The 16,149-nt window shown below is 53.3% G+C and overlaps 1 protein-coding gene across 9 annotated transcripts in view; it reads left to right on the top strand.

The window, feature by feature from the left end:
• Nucleotides 1–1,792: 1,792 nt before the first annotated feature.
• Nucleotides 1,793–16,149, top strand: part of Igsf9b (immunoglobulin superfamily member 9B) — a 56,509-nt gene continuing 42,152 nt past the window's right edge. For 2 of the 9 annotated variants that reach the window (XM_052755489.1, XM_052755480.1), the window contains exons 1-3: nucleotides 9,840–9,975; nucleotides 12,748–12,945; nucleotides 14,831–14,977. In XM_052755489.1, coding sequence (XP_052611449.1) covers nucleotides 9,852–9,975; nucleotides 12,748–12,945; nucleotides 14,831–14,977 — 469 coding nt within the window. In that variant the 5' untranslated portion in view covers nucleotides 9,840–9,851. The other 7 variants (XM_052755430.1, XM_052755439.1, XM_052755447.1 and 4 more) reach the window with 6 other exon arrangements.

The following is a 16,149-nucleotide window of genomic DNA, read 5'->3' on the forward strand; positions in this document are numbered from 1 at the left end:
TGCAAGAGTAGTTGATGTTCTTAACTGCTGAGCCATTTCTGCAGCCCCTAGGACTCACCTCTTAAAGGTTCCATTCTCTTGGTACTACCACCTTGGGGATCAGGTTTCCAACATGAACCTTTGTGAGGTCACAATTAAACCATATCACCTGTTCTGCAAATGGATCCCAGAAAGTCTTGATAGATCTAAGACCCAGAGAAAGTATGCATAGGTGTATGTGAATGCGTGCAAACATGTTTATGGGTACACATGTATATGTATGTGTTGGAGGTAGAATTGCTATTCTGTGGCATGTTGCCTGAGAATTAGTGCATCAATGAGGTCTAGAGCTTGCAGCTTTCATCAAAGCCCCAGGAAGGCATCTTGGCCCAGAAAGAGACCATAAAGCTGAGGTCCGCATCCTCAGAGTGATACATTGTAAGTGTGTTTGCAGGAACAGAGTGAGTGGGCAAGCTGGAGGTGTTCAGAAGTCCCGTTCTCCAGATTATATTCAGATAATAGAAGCTTATCAACGTGCTTGCTTCTCTGCTTAGGGTCACCAGCTTTTCATCTTCTGGATGGCAATGAGAGTGGACTTCTCTGAAAAGGCTGGCCCTCCACCATCCAAGGCCACTTTTGATGTGAGATGTACGAGTCCATGTGCACAGGTGGGCTTTTCCAGCAGCAACAAGTCCATTTGTTGTTTTGTGCAGCGCTTCATGTCCTAGAGCAGGGCTTTTTGAGAGCTCTCCTTCATTGCCCCTCCATTTCCTTCCCTGGCCAACAGCCCCTCCTAGGGAGCTGTGGCTCTCACCACTGCTTACAGTCCTTGAAAGAATAAACATCTTCACCACAGCCTCAGAATGCTGGCGTGAGATGATTGTAGACGTCTCCATGACACTCACTTATTCCTGGTGTAAATACAACTGTATTGAGGGAGGAGATGAAGAGATGCTGGAGTAGGGAGCCTGGGATACAGGCAGCTCTTTCAGCTTCCTTATCTGTCTTCTACAGGAATGAGAAGGACCTTTCCCTTTCCCTTGGTTCTCTGCCCCACCCCCTGATCGCTCACCAGCTCCACTTTGGCTTTATGCTGCTGAAATGGGGCTGGGCTCTGAGTAAGGTAGGAGGGAAGCAGCATTCGTGTGCAGGAGAAGCAGCATTTATTTAGAAGGAGGAGGAAAAAGTTTAATTGCTCTGAGTTGGGATTTAGTAATCATGAGCAACGATGACCAGCAGTGGGGGTGGCAGTACGTGTGCACATGTGTTCCAGAGGGGTCTGTGATTCGCCGCAGCTGAGCCAATGACTCATTCCAAATTTAGCGACTTTTAGAGGTCATTTTAGTCATCCTCCTGCCTTTGGGCTGGATGGAGCCTAACTTAATATCGCGTTTGATGGAGATAGTGTGCTCTGAGAGAAGAGAGTGCAAGGGAGTGGGGGGTGGGGAGGCATCACGTGACCCCTTTGAACCGATCTCCAGCAAAGGACGTTCCCTAGTTTCCCCAGGATGCTTGGGTTTCCCCATCCTTGTATCAGCATGATCCTCCCGGGAACTGCCTTTTTTTTTTTTTTTTTTCTTGATAGAAACCGGATGTTGGATTCTCAAGGTGGGCGGGGGCTCCATCCCCCTCGGACCTGTCAAGGGTTATTGAGACTCCTAGGGTCCCATTAGCCAGTACGAGAATCTACCATTTATTTAATCAGAAACTTGCCGTGCAATCTGAGCTGAGAACAGAATAGAGCAAAGACGCTACAACGCCTTTTTCCCAGGCAATGCGCATGATTCTGCGGCTCTTTGCTCGCTACACTTCAACGCACCTTGAAATGGGCTCGCCTCCTTCGCGCAGCGACGGACAGAGAGTTAAACCAATCAGCTCCTAGATTCGTGGGCAACGTCCAATAGATAGGCGGCAGAGGCGGGCCACCAGGCCAGGCCCGGCTAGGCTTCACCGTGGACCTGGCTGCGCTCTGCCTCCGCTGGCAGTGCAGGTGCCGCTGCGCCGGGGCCCGGGAGGCTGCGCGCCGAGCCGAGCGGAGCCAGGGAGGGATGGAGAGCGGGCCGCCCGGGCTGCAGGAGCACCGGCAAGGGGTGTAGGCGGGCGAGAAGCGGGCGCTGAGGCACGATAAGAGTGCAGACGCAGGAGCACTTTGCGATAGGATGAGGCTCTTGGCTGGCGCGCGGTAGTACTATGATTTGGTATGTGGCCACTTTGATAGCAAGTGTGATCAGCACCCGAGGTCTTGCGGCTCAAGGTGAGTTGAAGTGCAGCGTCCCTCCTCCAAGTCTCCTGGCTTTCTCAGACCTTCGCTCCGGGATCTGGCTCTCGAATCCAGGGGGCGAGCCTCTGGCTCCGTCCAGGCGCACCTCGGGGCACTGGCTCCAGGGCCAGGGAGTTGCGGACGGGAGGAACTAGGCGAGAAGGTGCGGGAACCCTTAGGCTGCGGGGACGAGCGTCTTGGAATCGAGGTGGACTCGGCCCATCTTGGGCCCCGTAGTCCACAACCGCACGTCGAACCCGAGCTTTGGGGAACCCCTGGTGCTCTAACTCTGGCTGCCGGAGACTTTGCCAGTCTTCCGGCAGGACTCCGCGCGTTCCAGCCCTCCTTGCACAGCACCGCTGGATGGAGGAGCCCTTGCAGGGAGGCGCGACCAAGAGCTTGGGACCGGCTCTCTAAGGGACCCGGTTCTCCGCCCTGCGCCCTTCCTTTCCGTATATCTTGGCAGCGGAGGTCGGATCCCGTTGGCAGGTGACAAGCAGAATTGACCTAGCGACTCCGAGCAGCATCTGCTCTTCCTGGCCCTGGCGGCCGCCCGCGCCCACCCTAGCCGCACCTGGGCCCCGGCCAGGCAAAAGTTCCCGGGGAGGCGCCATCACCGCGCCACGCTCGGGGCTGCCGGGCCCAGCGGCCTGGGGGCGAGGGCCGCGAGGGAGGGGTCTGCTCCGCTGCGTCTCAGAGTCGAGCGGGATTTTTCTTCCTGCCTTCTCGAATCTGAGGCCAAGAAGAAGCTAGGGAGAAGCCAGGGCGCGGGGTGCATACTTGAGCGCGAGGGCTTTGGAGATGGCAGAGCTCTGGGTGGCACCCGGCTCTCGTCCCTTGTATGGAAGTCAGAACCGAGCCTGAACTGCCAGGACTCTGAGCTCAAGATTTCTCCTGCGCGCCGAACGGACCCGGCTGCGGGCAAGTTCGCAGAGCAGGGAGGAGATGGCGGCGGGAGAGGAACGGTCTGTGAGTGGAAGGTGGCAGGGTGGCCGGCAGGGTGGCGAGGACCTGCGGACCAGGGAGCCTCTTGGAAGGGCTCTGCTGGAGGTGCGGGCTCCAGGCGGCTTCTTTGCACCTTGCCTGGGGGCGTGTTGGGGGGAGTGGTTTGAGAAAGTTTCCGGATTGGAATGTGTCTCCTCTGCTACTTGAGAGGGGACTCTGAACAAGAGACCATCAAAAACCGTGATGGTCGGGATGGTTCTAAAGCTTTCCGTTTGTCAGGTGGGAAAACTGAGACAGGGTGACCTCAGAAGCCTATGGAAAAAGGGTGGATCTTGCTGTGCCTCTCCCCTCCCCCGCTCCCATGCAGTCTTTCAGTGACCTCCTCCTCCTCCCCTCCAGGTTTTGGTAGGATCTGCTGTGGGACTGTCTCTGCAAGCACAAAAGGCTGTGCTGGGATCAGAATCGAAGAGACACTGAAGGAAGGCTCTGAACTAGACTCCCAGCCTCAGCGAGGGTATAGGCATGGTAAAATTAAACACAGAAAAAGGAAATTGGTTTCATATTGCAGCGATTCGCCGAGTGGCTAGACAGAAGGAGGAACTTTCCAGTGTTGAAGGTTGCTGGGCATGAAGGTTATTAGCCCTTATATCTGGAACCCCTGCTTCTATCTAGGAGCAAGTGTGACCCAATTGGTCTTGGGTCTTTTTTAGTCTAAAATGGTTCTACGAGGCCATCACAGGCATAGATTTACCAATAAATTGACAGGATTCAAAGCCTGGCTATTCCATTTGCTGACCCTGTGACCTTGGACAAATCTCTCAGCTTTTCTAAATGTCACTTAAACCTCAATGGGAAAATGGGTTAGCTGTATGAACTTGTCGAGACTTGGGGTGTGTGTGAACAGTACTGTGACGGAGAAGTGACTGACTGCCTGTTGTGAAGTGTGTGCTCACCAAACGTCATTATTAGTATTTTAGTATCTGTAGGATTCCTGCCTCCTAACCAGCTTCTTTCCTTTGGGCTATTCAGGGAGCTGGGAGTTAGGCGTGTGTTGGGGGACATTCAAAGGTCTGCCTGTGAGGAGGCTAGACCCCTTCATGGGCTGACCTTGTCTGGTAGAACCTCTTGTTCCCTGCATCCCAGTGAAGTGTGGGTGGGGCATGTACAATTGCTTGGGAGTCCTTTACAAGGTCTGCAAAGCTGAAGTATTGCTGGCTGCCAGATGCTACGGGAAGGATGCAGAGTCCAGCCTACCGAGGGGGAAGGGCACCCGCTCGCCTGAGAGGCCAGGGTTGGAGTGCTGGTGAGAGGACTTAGGGGGTCTGGTTGTTCTGTGAGTGGCAGAGGTGACTTCTGGAGAAATCCTCCAATCCCAGGGACTGTAGGATGCTTCTTCTAGAACTGTCTAAAGCAGGGGCCACTCTAGGTGAAAGGGTCAGGTCCATCAGACTGCCAGGTTGGGACTGTCAGCTTGCAAGTCTGGGACAGAGGTGGGTATGGACTCTTTCTTTTGACTCTGGTCAGGCATTTTGGAAGTAACCAAGATCGATGTTCAGGTTAGGAGGGTAAAGAAAAGAGGAAGGCTATTGATGCGGTCTCTGCACCCCAGACATCGGCCCTTCAATCTGGGGGAGTTTCCACAGTATTCGGAAGTCATGAGCTGGGTATAATTGACTTTCAACTTCCTGCAAGGAAGAGAAGTCTGTTCTGTATTCCCAGTGCCACCTCCCCTGTCTGCCACAGTCTGTTGGTGGACGCCCTGGCTCCTGAGTGCCCAGGTAAATTAGGGTCTGACTCAGACTCTGCTTGTGGTTGGAGCAGTGCCCTCTAACTGGCTTTGACCCACCCCGCTTACCTTTGTTGATAGAGATGGAAAGGAGTGTGTTTAAACCCCTGGACAGCCTAAAGCTGAGGACTTGGCTCAGGAAGTGGGTAGTGAGTGCTGGTATGAGTGTGTCTCAGGACATTTACATGGAGGCGGAGGTGTGTCTGGTAGGAGGCCCCCTGCAAGAAACCAGAGTGGGAGGAGGCATGATGCTGGGTACTGGAGTTAGCTCATAGCTGTGGGCCTGTGGCCCGGCATACGTCAGTCTGTGGAGTTGTCAGGTCCTAGGCGCAGGTGGTTTCATGTTTATATGTCTGAAACAGAAAGCTGGGATCTGGTTTCTCAAGGAGCGAGGGTTGCCGGGCTAGGAGATACTGGAAGCTGCTAGCCCTGGCTTCTTTGCTGTGCCTTGCCCTTTCCAGTGTCTAGGTCCCCTCTCTGCCCTCTCCTCAGCAGGGCAGCCCCTAGCTCACATGAATGCCTCTGCTTTGTTTTTTTCTCAGTTCTGCTGGGTGCTCATTGGGTCTCCCTGCAGCCCCTCAGTTTGCACTGAAAATGTGGGGGTGGGAGGTGAGGCCCAGTCAGGAGAGCACTATGAGCAGTGAGTGAGATTTAACTGGTTCTCTTCTCCACGAGAGCTGCTCCCTTCTGTGGGCTTCTCAGCTGGGAGCCCCCAGGTAGTGATCCCCTTCCCTCTGCTTCCACGGATGGGTTGAGCAGTTTGTGTGAAGAGTGGATCTGAATGAGCTGTGGTTGGTAAGAGCTTTCAGCTTTTTTAGAAGAGTGTGCATGTATGTGCGTGTGCATGTGTGCATATATGTGTGCATCTCAGTATGTGTTATGTGTATTCCTATATGCATGTGTGAATGTGCATATTTTAAATGTATGCACACACACACACACACACACACACATTCCTGTATACATACATCCTTCTGTAATGGTGTTCACACTTAGACATGTGTATGCATGCACGTACAAGCACTTGTGTGTTTATGTGCACATACAGTGGATTACGTCAGGACAAGAGCAATTATGTATAAGTTTGAGGTGGGAGCCCCTCTTTCGAGTACTATGGGATGCAGGGAGACTGCTCAGCAAACTGTTAGCTTCCCTGTTCATTGCTCTGCACCTGCATCCAGGCAGCCCAGATGTTCTCAGAGTTGAAGGCTCCAGCCCAAGGCAGGGACGGAAGACTGCCTGAGGTCCAATAGAGAAAGCCTTAGTGTCAGGGGAGAGGCTTGGCTCATGGGGAAGCTGACTGCCTCTCTTGCTAAGAGGCATTAGTTGCCATCAGCCTGGTACAGTCCAGCGTAGACAAAGCTCTGGGTGCCCGGGGAGATGGGAGAGGGTTGGGGTTGGAGAAGCAGCTTGCAGTCAGGCTCGGCCCCAGGGGCACTGCCCATGGGTGTGGCCTGGTCTGCCTGAGGCAACTGACCTATTTTTCTTAGAAATCTTCCTGCTTTCCTGTTCGCTCTTGCATGAGTAAGCAGGAGAGTGGTGAGTAGAGACGGGGCTTCTGTGAGGTTTTGTAGGTTCCGTGGGGGTCAGGGCTGTGACAGAGGTCTCGGCCGGCCTGCCTGAACTTCTGACAAGGAGGAGACTGATAACTTGGCCTTCTGCCCTCTCTGCTCTCCCTTCATCTTCTTCCTGGTTAACTGTGCCCATAGATAGGGGGCTGTGGCATAAAACTTGTCCGTGGGCACAGGTTTTACCCGGGAATCATCGTCCTCTCCCTGGTTTGGAGCAAGGATGCTGCTGTTGCTCTACCTGGAGTAATCTCTCACTAGATACTACTGTGCCTGCCTGGCTGTGGGGCCCTCACTGGCTAGCCTTGCTGTGTGCATACCAGATTGCCCTGTGGGGTACACAGGCTCTGTGAGGACGGGCTTCCATCCAGGTGGTGGAACTCAGGTGGTGGGTGTAGGGGGTGAGGCTTCGCTTTTCTGCAGAGGAGCTCTGAACTGAGATTGAATTACAGACTTCCTTCCTGTCTGTGGCTCCTGGGGAAAGGGCTCTGGGAAATATAATCTAGCCCGGCAAATTAAGGTCGCTAATAGCATTGCCACCTCACAGTGGCTGGGGGGCAGTCCAGCCAGAAGGGTTAGAGGGTGGAGCCCCAGCCCACCTAGTACCTTGCTGTTCCTAAAGTTGGGGCTTACCTGGCGTGGCCCACTATCCCTTGGCTTTCTTGGGGAGGGGTCCAGAAAGGTTGGGAGGATACTGATGGGAGCCTCAACAAGGTAGGGCTTCTCTAGCATGTGAGGGTCCTTTCTAGGCAGAGGGAGGATAGATGCCATGGATGGCCTCAAACCCATCCTCCCTGTGTGTGCCGAGAATGGGACACCTTCTTGTCCTGGGTTCAGCATCCTCGCCAGGCCAAACTCTCTGTATACTCCTCACCTGGTACTGGGTGACAGGAGCCAACTTTCTGCTGTCCTCAGGCCCTCCTCTGGGTATGTGCCTCCCACGTGGTGAGAGCCCAAGTCTGCCGACTTCCTGGAATCTCCTGGAGCCTCCTGGCCTGTCGAGGAGGAGGGATTGGGGGACTATTGGGGGCTGTGTCTTTTTTGGACTCAGCAGGGATTATTTTTAGGCTGGCAGATGGAGGTGGCGGTGGCTGTCGCTGGTATTATTAGACAACAGGCCTGTGGTTTGAGAGTCTGGTGCCCAGAGGAGGAGGAAGAAGAGGCTGCAACAAGGAGCCACGGAGGCTGGTATTCAGCCACTTCTCTCCTCTTAGCCATTATCAGACCCAGCAGGGCTTCCAGGTCCAGGTAGAGCTGCCTTCACCAGAGTCAGCCAGTGTCGGCCAGTGATGCTCCATCTGATCCAACTGCTTTTGGGAGGCAGGCTTGTCCTGTATGCCTTCTGTGGTCTTGGAATGTAAGGTCTGAACTCTTAGAACCTATGCAGAATGTGGGTGGAAGCTATTTAGGGACAGAAAGGGGTACAGGGGACCTTGGCCACCTGGGTTCTGGAAGGAATCCTGACTCACTCATATACCTTTGGGGGAGCCACATACTGCCCCCATTTGTGAAATTAAGATAGCATCACCGTGTTAGGGGTCACACTGTAGGCACATAGCATCACACTCCTGGTACAGACCCTGTATATGGTGGAGCTGGGCAGTGTGTTCTGTTTGCCTTCCAGCTGCAGCTGGGGGTTCGACACCTGCCTCTTGCCTCTTCTCTGGGTACTTGAAAGTGGTTTTCCATCCTCAGGACCCTTCTTCACCAGCCCTTTCCTGGCTCCAGGTTGTGACTGTTGGATGTGGGGCTGTGCTAAGTCTTGGCTGCCTTGTGGTTCTGTGCTCACAGGGTGTCTGCTGGCAGCTCTGGACTCAGCTACCCACTGGGTACCACCTGGCCCAGAGAATGGGAGATTTATATCCTATGGGCTTCCCAAAAGGTCAGCCAACCTGTAGGGACCCACTCCATCCACCTACCCTCTTGCTTCCTCTTTCCTGCTAGGCTGGCATAGTCCTAAAGTGGGCTGGGCAGACACTCAGGATTAGGACTTACTAGGCATACAGAACCATATTCTGCCCTCTTAAACGTGCTGTGTGGGGCCAAGAGCATTTGCTGGCCTCCTTCTCATGCCCACCTGCTGCCAAAGCCAGTCTAAGGGAGGGATCTGTGGTCGCTATTCCTGAGCATTTTCTCTCTGGCCCTCCTCCTTCCTCATCCCCTGCCTTCCAGCTATTCCCTGTGGCCCTGCTGGGGACAAATAGGTCTGCCTTACCTAGGCTCGGCTCTGACTCTTGGGTTCTTTAAATTCCAGTGTCTCTTTGTTCTGGTAACTGACCTGAGTGTCTCCCAAGTTGGGTTGGACATGCATCCAGCTTGCATGAGATCTATTTGCGCCCCCCTCCCCCCCAAGTTCGTGCCCCGAGTCTTTTTCACCCCTGGACTGGGGTTTGCTTCTCCTGTGTTTGATTTCTCAATTTCTCCTTTTTTAAAGGCCTCTTCCCACTGTATGCCAGGCTGATGACTTCTTTTTTTTTTTTCCCTCACTGAGTTTTTCTGGAGAGATGTTTATTAGACATATTTTGGCTCAGAGAAAAATCAGGCCTAGAGAGAGGTATTTGTGGGTGATAGAGTGAGGGAACACACTGTGTGTGTGTGTGTGTGTGTGTGTGTGTGTGTGTGTGTGTGTGTATGTGTGTGTGTGTGTGTGTATGTGTGTGTATGTGTGTGTGTGTATGTGTGTGTGTGTGTATGTGTGTGTGTATGTGTGTGTGTGTATGTGTATGTGTGTGTGTGTATGTGTGTGTGTGTATGTGTATGTGTGTGTGTGTATGTGTGTGTGTGTGTGTGTATGTGTGTATGTGTGTATGTGTGTATGTGTGTGTGTGTGTGTGTGTATGTGTGTGTGTGTGTATGTGTGTATGTGTGTATGTGTGTGTGTGTATGTGTGTGTGTGTGTGTGTGTATGTGTGTGTGTGTATGTGTGTGTGTATGTGTGTATGTGTGTATGTGTGTATGTGTGTGTGTGTATGTGTGTGTGTGTGTATGTGTGTATGTGTGTATGTGTGTGTGTGTGTATGTGTGTGTATGTGTGTGTGTGTGTGTATGTGTGTGTGTGTATGTGTATGTGTGTGTGTGTGTGTGTATGTGTGTGTGTATGTGTGTGTATGTGTGTGTGTATGTGTGTGTGTGTGTGTATGTGTGTGTGTATGTATGTGTGTGTGTGTGTGTGTGTATGTATGTGTGTGTGTGTGTGTGTGTGTGTGTGTGTGTGTGTGTGTGTGTGTGTGTGTGTATGTGAAGAGGAAGAGAAGACGACTATTTTGAGATCCAGAAACCCAGGAGAGCTTGGGCTGAGTGTGGAGGCTGAGACATGGCTTCCCCCTCGCCTTCTTTGGGGAGAAACTTGTCTCATTTTGTCTCGTCTGTCAGCTTGGGGAGGCATCCGCTTTGCAGTCACTTGTCTGTGGTCGGGATGCTCTGGAGAAGAGATGCTGGTGAGAGGGTGCCTGCCCTGCTACCTGGGGGGAGGTGTTCATGCTTGGGGCTCAAGGCTCAGCCCAGCGGCTGGCTGAAGCCAGGAGTGTGAGCCTGAAGCCTTCCTTTCAGGGCTGGGAGGGAAGGTGTGAAGAAGCTGGCTGATTGAGATGCAGTGAGAGCCAGGCAGTGCTGGGTGCAAATGAGCAGCTGGCCCTGTGGGGACCCATGCCAAAGCTGACCTACCTCTGGGTATTGCTCTCCAGAGCTCTGGACTTGGCAGTCCGTTGTCCAGAGCAGAAGTTGACTATTAGAGCTTCATAGTGTCCTCCAGCCCTCTTCTTTCTCCCTAGAATTTAGGGAGAAACAAGCTACCTTTAGTGGGCCACTTTGCCCACCTCCAGGTAACCTGGACCTGGGGAAAATCACTCCTTTCCTGTAGTTTGTCTCCTAATCTCCTCATAGGCTGTGCTGCAGGTAGTTTTTGCATGCGTGCACACACATACACATGCATTACTGCTCCCCCACCCCACCCCAATTCTGGCTCATGGATCCTGCTGACCATTCATTCCTCTTGGTCCAGTGCTGGTCTTTGTATGCCTGGATTCAGTAGGCTTTTTTGCCCAGGTATCCTATGGGATGTGGGGGATGCTGGGAGACACTCCCTGCAGCTGGACCCTCTCCTTTCCTGGAGGGCCTGGGCTGCAAACAGCCGGCAGCCAGATTGGAGGAGGGGAGGCTGGGAAACCTGCCTGGGCCTCTGGCAGGTGAGGGCAACACTCCGCTTTGCTCCAAAAATACTCAGTGATCTTAGCTCTTTCTCTAGAAAACAGTGATGTCACCGGGAGCCAATAGGCTTCTGGAAGGGCTTGCCTCCCTCTCTGCCTCCTCCTTCCGCAAGTTGCAGAGAAGAGGGAGGAAGAGGGGGGGAGAGGGAGACACAGGCGACACACACTGACTCCTTGGAGAGGCACAGACAAGAAGCACACATGCATATAGCAAGCTCCACATTTCTGAAAAGCAGGCAAAATCCCTTATGTCATAGGCCAGCAGAAATCCACAGGACACGTGCGCGCACACACACACACACACACACACACACACACACACACACACACACACACACGAGAGAGAGAGAGAGAGAGAGAGAGAGAGAGAGAGAGAGAGAGAGAGAGAGAGAGAGAGAGAGAGAGAGGCAGGTAGACAGAATCACCCACACAGAGTGGGAGTAAGAAAGAAACAGAGATGGAGGCATTGACAGAGAGACATGAGGAAGGAGCAGGAGAGAGAGACAGACAGACACAGATACACAGCACACAAGCACACATACGCATGAATGCCAGAAAGAGACAAAGACAGATACCCAGAGGAGTCAGCAAGAGAAAAATAAGACCCAGAGAAAGGAGAAAGCTGGTACAGAGGACAGAGAGGTAGACAGTGGTCAGGAAAAACACAGCTAGACCCAGAGATGTGAAAGGGAGAAAGAGGCATGAGCTCACGGGGGTCAGGTGCAGAAAGCAGAAGTGTTCACACAAAGCTCGCTTGCTCTCCAGCAGCATCTTTGGGTGAGAGGGCCGAATAGGCACCAGGCTTCCAGCCTCCTGTTGGCGGCTGCTGTCCTTGGTACTGCCCTGGAGAGCTGGGCTTGGAGGATGGTACAGGGGAAAATGTGTAGTTAGCTTGGGAGTCCTGAGCTGTTGAAGGCAGGCAGGGGTGAGGTGAGACTGTCCTTCTCATTGGAAGAAATGATCAAGGTGACCTTGTCATGTCCCTCTCCCTTCCTGGTGTGAGAAGGGTGTCTGGCTGGAGGTGGACTTCAGGTTTTGTTTGCTCTGATATGTGTGGACAGTGTCCCCAGAGTCAGCCTCTTTCCTGGCTCCTCAAGCTTGCAGTTTGGGCAGGATGGAGGCCTCTCTTGCCTGCTTCGGTCCCTTATGCTCTTCCCCATATGGGTGTACCCTCTCTGGCTCCCTGATTTTGATGTCTGTGGAAGGTAGGGGATTGCTCCAGTGCCCCCTCCTTGGTTACCGTCATCTCTCTCCCTTAATGGTGGTGTCTGGAGCTACTGTGGGAGTCTAATAGATTCAAGGTCTGGAAATTGGAGGGCTGCAGTGCCTCCTGCTCCCCTCTGCAGCAAAAGCTGGCGCAGTGGGTTGGAGGAGGGGCTGGAGAGGCCGCTCAGGCCCGTGGGGCTTTCCCTCTGGTGTTGCCAAGCAGCCTCCTTAGCTTGTTAGGGATTCCCCCGCTCACTCCTGTAGGAGCCCTCTTGTTTAGTGCAGTAACACCAGGCTGAGCTGGGGGTGGGGCAGAGGAGGAGGCTGGCTCTGCCTTCGCCCACCCGGCTTCACTGGGGAGTGCCTTGCTTTAGAAAGAAATGCTGAATGTAAGGGCTACAGCTGGGCAGGGCCCCCAGGGCTGAAGGGGATGTGACTCTGCATCCCCTGTGTCTATAGCTCCTGATGCTTCTTCGAAGGGCAGGGGATACCTGAGGAAGGCAGGCCAGGCATGATTATGCCTGCTGCTTTTGGGGTCTGGGATGGGAAGTCTTGCTTGCAAGACTAGAGAAATTGGGATGTCCCCCTCCTTTCTTCTCCTCTTCCAAAGCTATACAGGAAAATCTTGAAGGTCCTCAGGGCACAGGGAGGTATGCATAAGAGATGGGTGTCCACGGACACTTGGCGGGGCAAGGGGCAGGTCCAGAAGTGGGGAGGGAGGTTTGGACATCAGCATAAACTGTAGGAGTGGGATCTTTTTGCCAATTCTTCATGTGTGACCTTGGCTGTCCTTGCTAGGTGCCCACGGCCTGCGAGAGGAACCCGAGTTTGTGACTGCCCGAGCCGGTGAGGGTGTTGTCCTGAGATGCGACGTAATCCATCCAGTGACGGGACAGCCCCCACCCTATGTTGTAGAGTGGTTCAAGTTTGGGGTCCCCATCCCTATCTTCATCAAGTTTGGCTACTATCCCCCACATGTGGACCCTGAGTATGCAGGTAAGGTATGAGTGATGAGGGCTGTCCCCCGCTTTCTCTCCACCCCCCTGTAGGTTGTGGCTGTGTGGCACCTTCCTGCCAGGACTCAGTGGTATCCACAAAGTCCCAGGTACTCTTCATTTTTATCTCTGTCACTTCTGGCCCTTTTCCTGACTGGTCCTATTAATCTCGGTTTCTTATGGTCTTTGCCCTTTGCCTTCTCTCTCTGCCCTCTAGTGGGTTTTCATCATAGGTAGGAGAGGAAGTGGGAGGTGAGGCAGGCCTGTCTGTTCAGTGTGGGGATGTGATGAGAGGCCAGGAGGAGTCCAGGGCAAGCTAGAAAGAGGGCCCCGTGGGAGGAAGCAAGGAGTAGAGGGAGGAAGGGAGATAGCTCCACCCCTCCCCAGCTATGGTACAAGGCTGCAGGATCGGCTGTCTGTGTGCCCCCCACTGTCCTGGCTCTGAAGTTGGGTGTCCTATGCTGAGCCTGGAGTGCATCTCCACTGTTTGCTGTCTGTGGCCCTGGCAGATACCCGATCTCACCTCCTCTGCCACTAACACCCCCCCCCCCCCCCCCCCGCCACACTCCCCACCCCGCTTTCCCTGGCCCCATTTGTGTGTTGCTCTGTAATTATTGTGCCAGCGTGGTCTCCCTGTGACTCACTGCTGCCACCCCGCCAGCCTGCCGGTGAGGAGGGTGCAGGGAGTGTGCATGTGTATGTCTGTGAGTGTGAACATGTGCTGGAGCTGAGAGAAAGCGAGGGGACAGGCAGGGTCCTGGCTTTGCCTTTCTTTTTCCTACGGCGTCTGAGCTCTGAATTAACTTTCTCTGAGGAGGCATCCATTCTTTTTCTTTTCCCTCCCTCCTCTGCCGCCTTCATGTCTTCCTTTGGTGCTGGCTGTGGAACTCAAAGCATTACACTTTCCTTTGAACCCCACCCGAGTCTCTGTGAGTCAGCGTCTCACTAAGTTGCTATCCCGGCTTCTACCTCGCAGAAGTCTTCCCATATTAGCCTCTTGAGTATCAGGGATGACAGGCCTGTACCACGGCACCAGGCCCTTTGCTGATTGGCTTTCTGTTGAGCCTATGTCCCCTGCCCTCCATTTGGCCAGGATTAACTTTGATAGTCTTTTTAGGCAGGGTGGTGGCATCAGAGTTCCTGCAAGGAAGGCTTGACTCTGAGGCGGGGAGACAAGCACAGGAAACAGTGGTTTTGGTTTGGGTGAATGTGGGCTGGGGTGGAAGGTGGGGCAAGAGGGCTGCTTTGTCTGTTGGTGTGTGGGCAGGGACTCTGCTCTGCCCTACGTGTCACAGAGAGGGCCAAAGAAGAACTGCCAACCCTTGCCTTACCTGGCCCTTCTAGGGTGGTCTTTGGGGGCATATGTCATCCTTGGTAGCAGGAGTGGGAGGGACCCAAGCATCTTGCCCTGGCCTGCCTTCCCTCTGCCTGGTGAGGGAAGGCAGACAGAAGGAAGCTGATTCAGAAAAGTCCTAATGGGACCAAGATATAGTGGGTCCTGATGGGGGCAACCCCAGTCTATCCTTTTCTGTATCTTCTCATGTCTGCATCCATCATGCCTTTCTTTTGCCCAGATCTCCAAAAGAATGGGCACATTTTTTAAGGAGCAGGGACTGTTGTCTGTGCCACACACAGCAAGTTGCCCTTGTAGGCTGGCGCAGGGCCATCTGGGGAGGGGCAGTGGCCCATGGTCAAGGCAGTTAGCCTTGGCTTTTGTCCCTGTGACCCATGGTGGGTGCCGACTGCCGTTTGGGGACACTGCCATGGGAAGTGGTCTAAACGTTATGAAGGGTCCCTTTGTCTTTTGCTGGGGGAGTGGGAGAGCTGATGGCTTGGCCTGATGGCTCACTGGGCTTTGTTCGCTATGTCCCCCCCCCCCTCCCCAGGCCGGGCCAGTCTTCACGATAAAGCATCTCTGCGTCTGGAGCAGGTGCGCTCGGAGGACCAGGGCTGGTACGAATGCAAAGTCCTCATGTTGGACCAGCAGTATGACACATTCCACAACGGCAGCTGGGTCCATCTCACCATTAACGGTGCGTAAATGTTTCTTGGGAGTGACCAAGGAAGATGGCCTCTGGGACCTATTCTGGAGGAAGTGCCTCTACTAAGAGGAGCCCCAGTAAGCTCTGGCCCCATAAGATCTTGGTTCGAGTCTTCTTTACACCTCTCAGATGGGTTCCTGGAATTCATGGGTCAGAAGCACGCATGCAAGCAGCAGATACCCTGTGTGTGGGGTGACATCAGAGTTCCTCTCAGGAAGGCTTGAATCTGCTTCTGGGCATCAGGGGGTTTGATTGGCCAGTGTTGTATCATTTCTTGGCCTCAGATGACTCTGCTAGCCCAGGGAATGTCTTTTCTCAGGTGGAGTTCCTTGAGTCTCAGCACGACTCTTCCAGGTTGCTCGCTTAGTCCTTGTTAAGTGCATTTATTTGGGTAATAAGTACCAAGGGTCTATTATGTTCCTAGCCCTGCACCAGGTGATGGGTAAATAAGGTTGAGTAAATCCAGACCCATTTCCTGCTTGAACAGGGTTTACCAGCTAATAAAATGTGAGAATCCTGGGAAGAAGAACTGTTTTAATGGCTGTCAGTTATTTATAGCTCATGTTAAATGGATTGTGCTATGCACAGACGCTTTTCAAGTGTCTGACTGGGGCAAGGAGGCCTGGATGAGCTTGCTGAGCTCCAGGGCTGCTCTAGGCTGGAGTGTCCTGGGTCCACAGTGGCGATGGTCTCAGGGGCTGAGTCTTAAGGTCTCCATGTAGGATGAGGTTTTAATAGCATCCATGCTGAGATGTGCTGTATCTGGGATAAATCTGGGATTATATAGATGCTGTGGCCCTGAGAATTGATGCTCCTAAATTAGAAATTTCTCTCGAGATGATTCTGCCTTGAAGAATGGTTCTCTCTCCCCTTTCTAGTGGGGTTGGGTAGACTTATGCTCTCCCTGTATTTGGGAGCCTGTCCAGAGTCTGGGAGAACAGAGGATTTTAGTTTTTTCTTAAGAGATAAATATTTCTTTTTCAGTGTTGGAAATCAAAGCCAGGGCCTTGTACAGGCCAGGCACATGCTTTGCCAAAGTTATGTTCTTAGCCCCGGAAGAGATTGTTTTAGCAAGAGTGTTGGCCTATAGTGCAGGACACTTTAAAGCTGGTGAACCCAAGCTGAGAGGCAGGCTTGTCACTAGCTCTTGTTGGCGCCTGCTG

The sequence above is a fragment of the Peromyscus californicus genome, unplaced genomic scaffold, assembly GCF_007827085.1.
Source record: "Peromyscus californicus insignis strain IS unplaced genomic scaffold, ASM782708v3 Scaffold_11__1_contigs__length_118956290, whole genome shotgun sequence".
In the NCBI taxonomy this organism is placed as follows: Eukaryota; Metazoa; Chordata; class Mammalia; order Rodentia; family Cricetidae; genus Peromyscus; species Peromyscus californicus.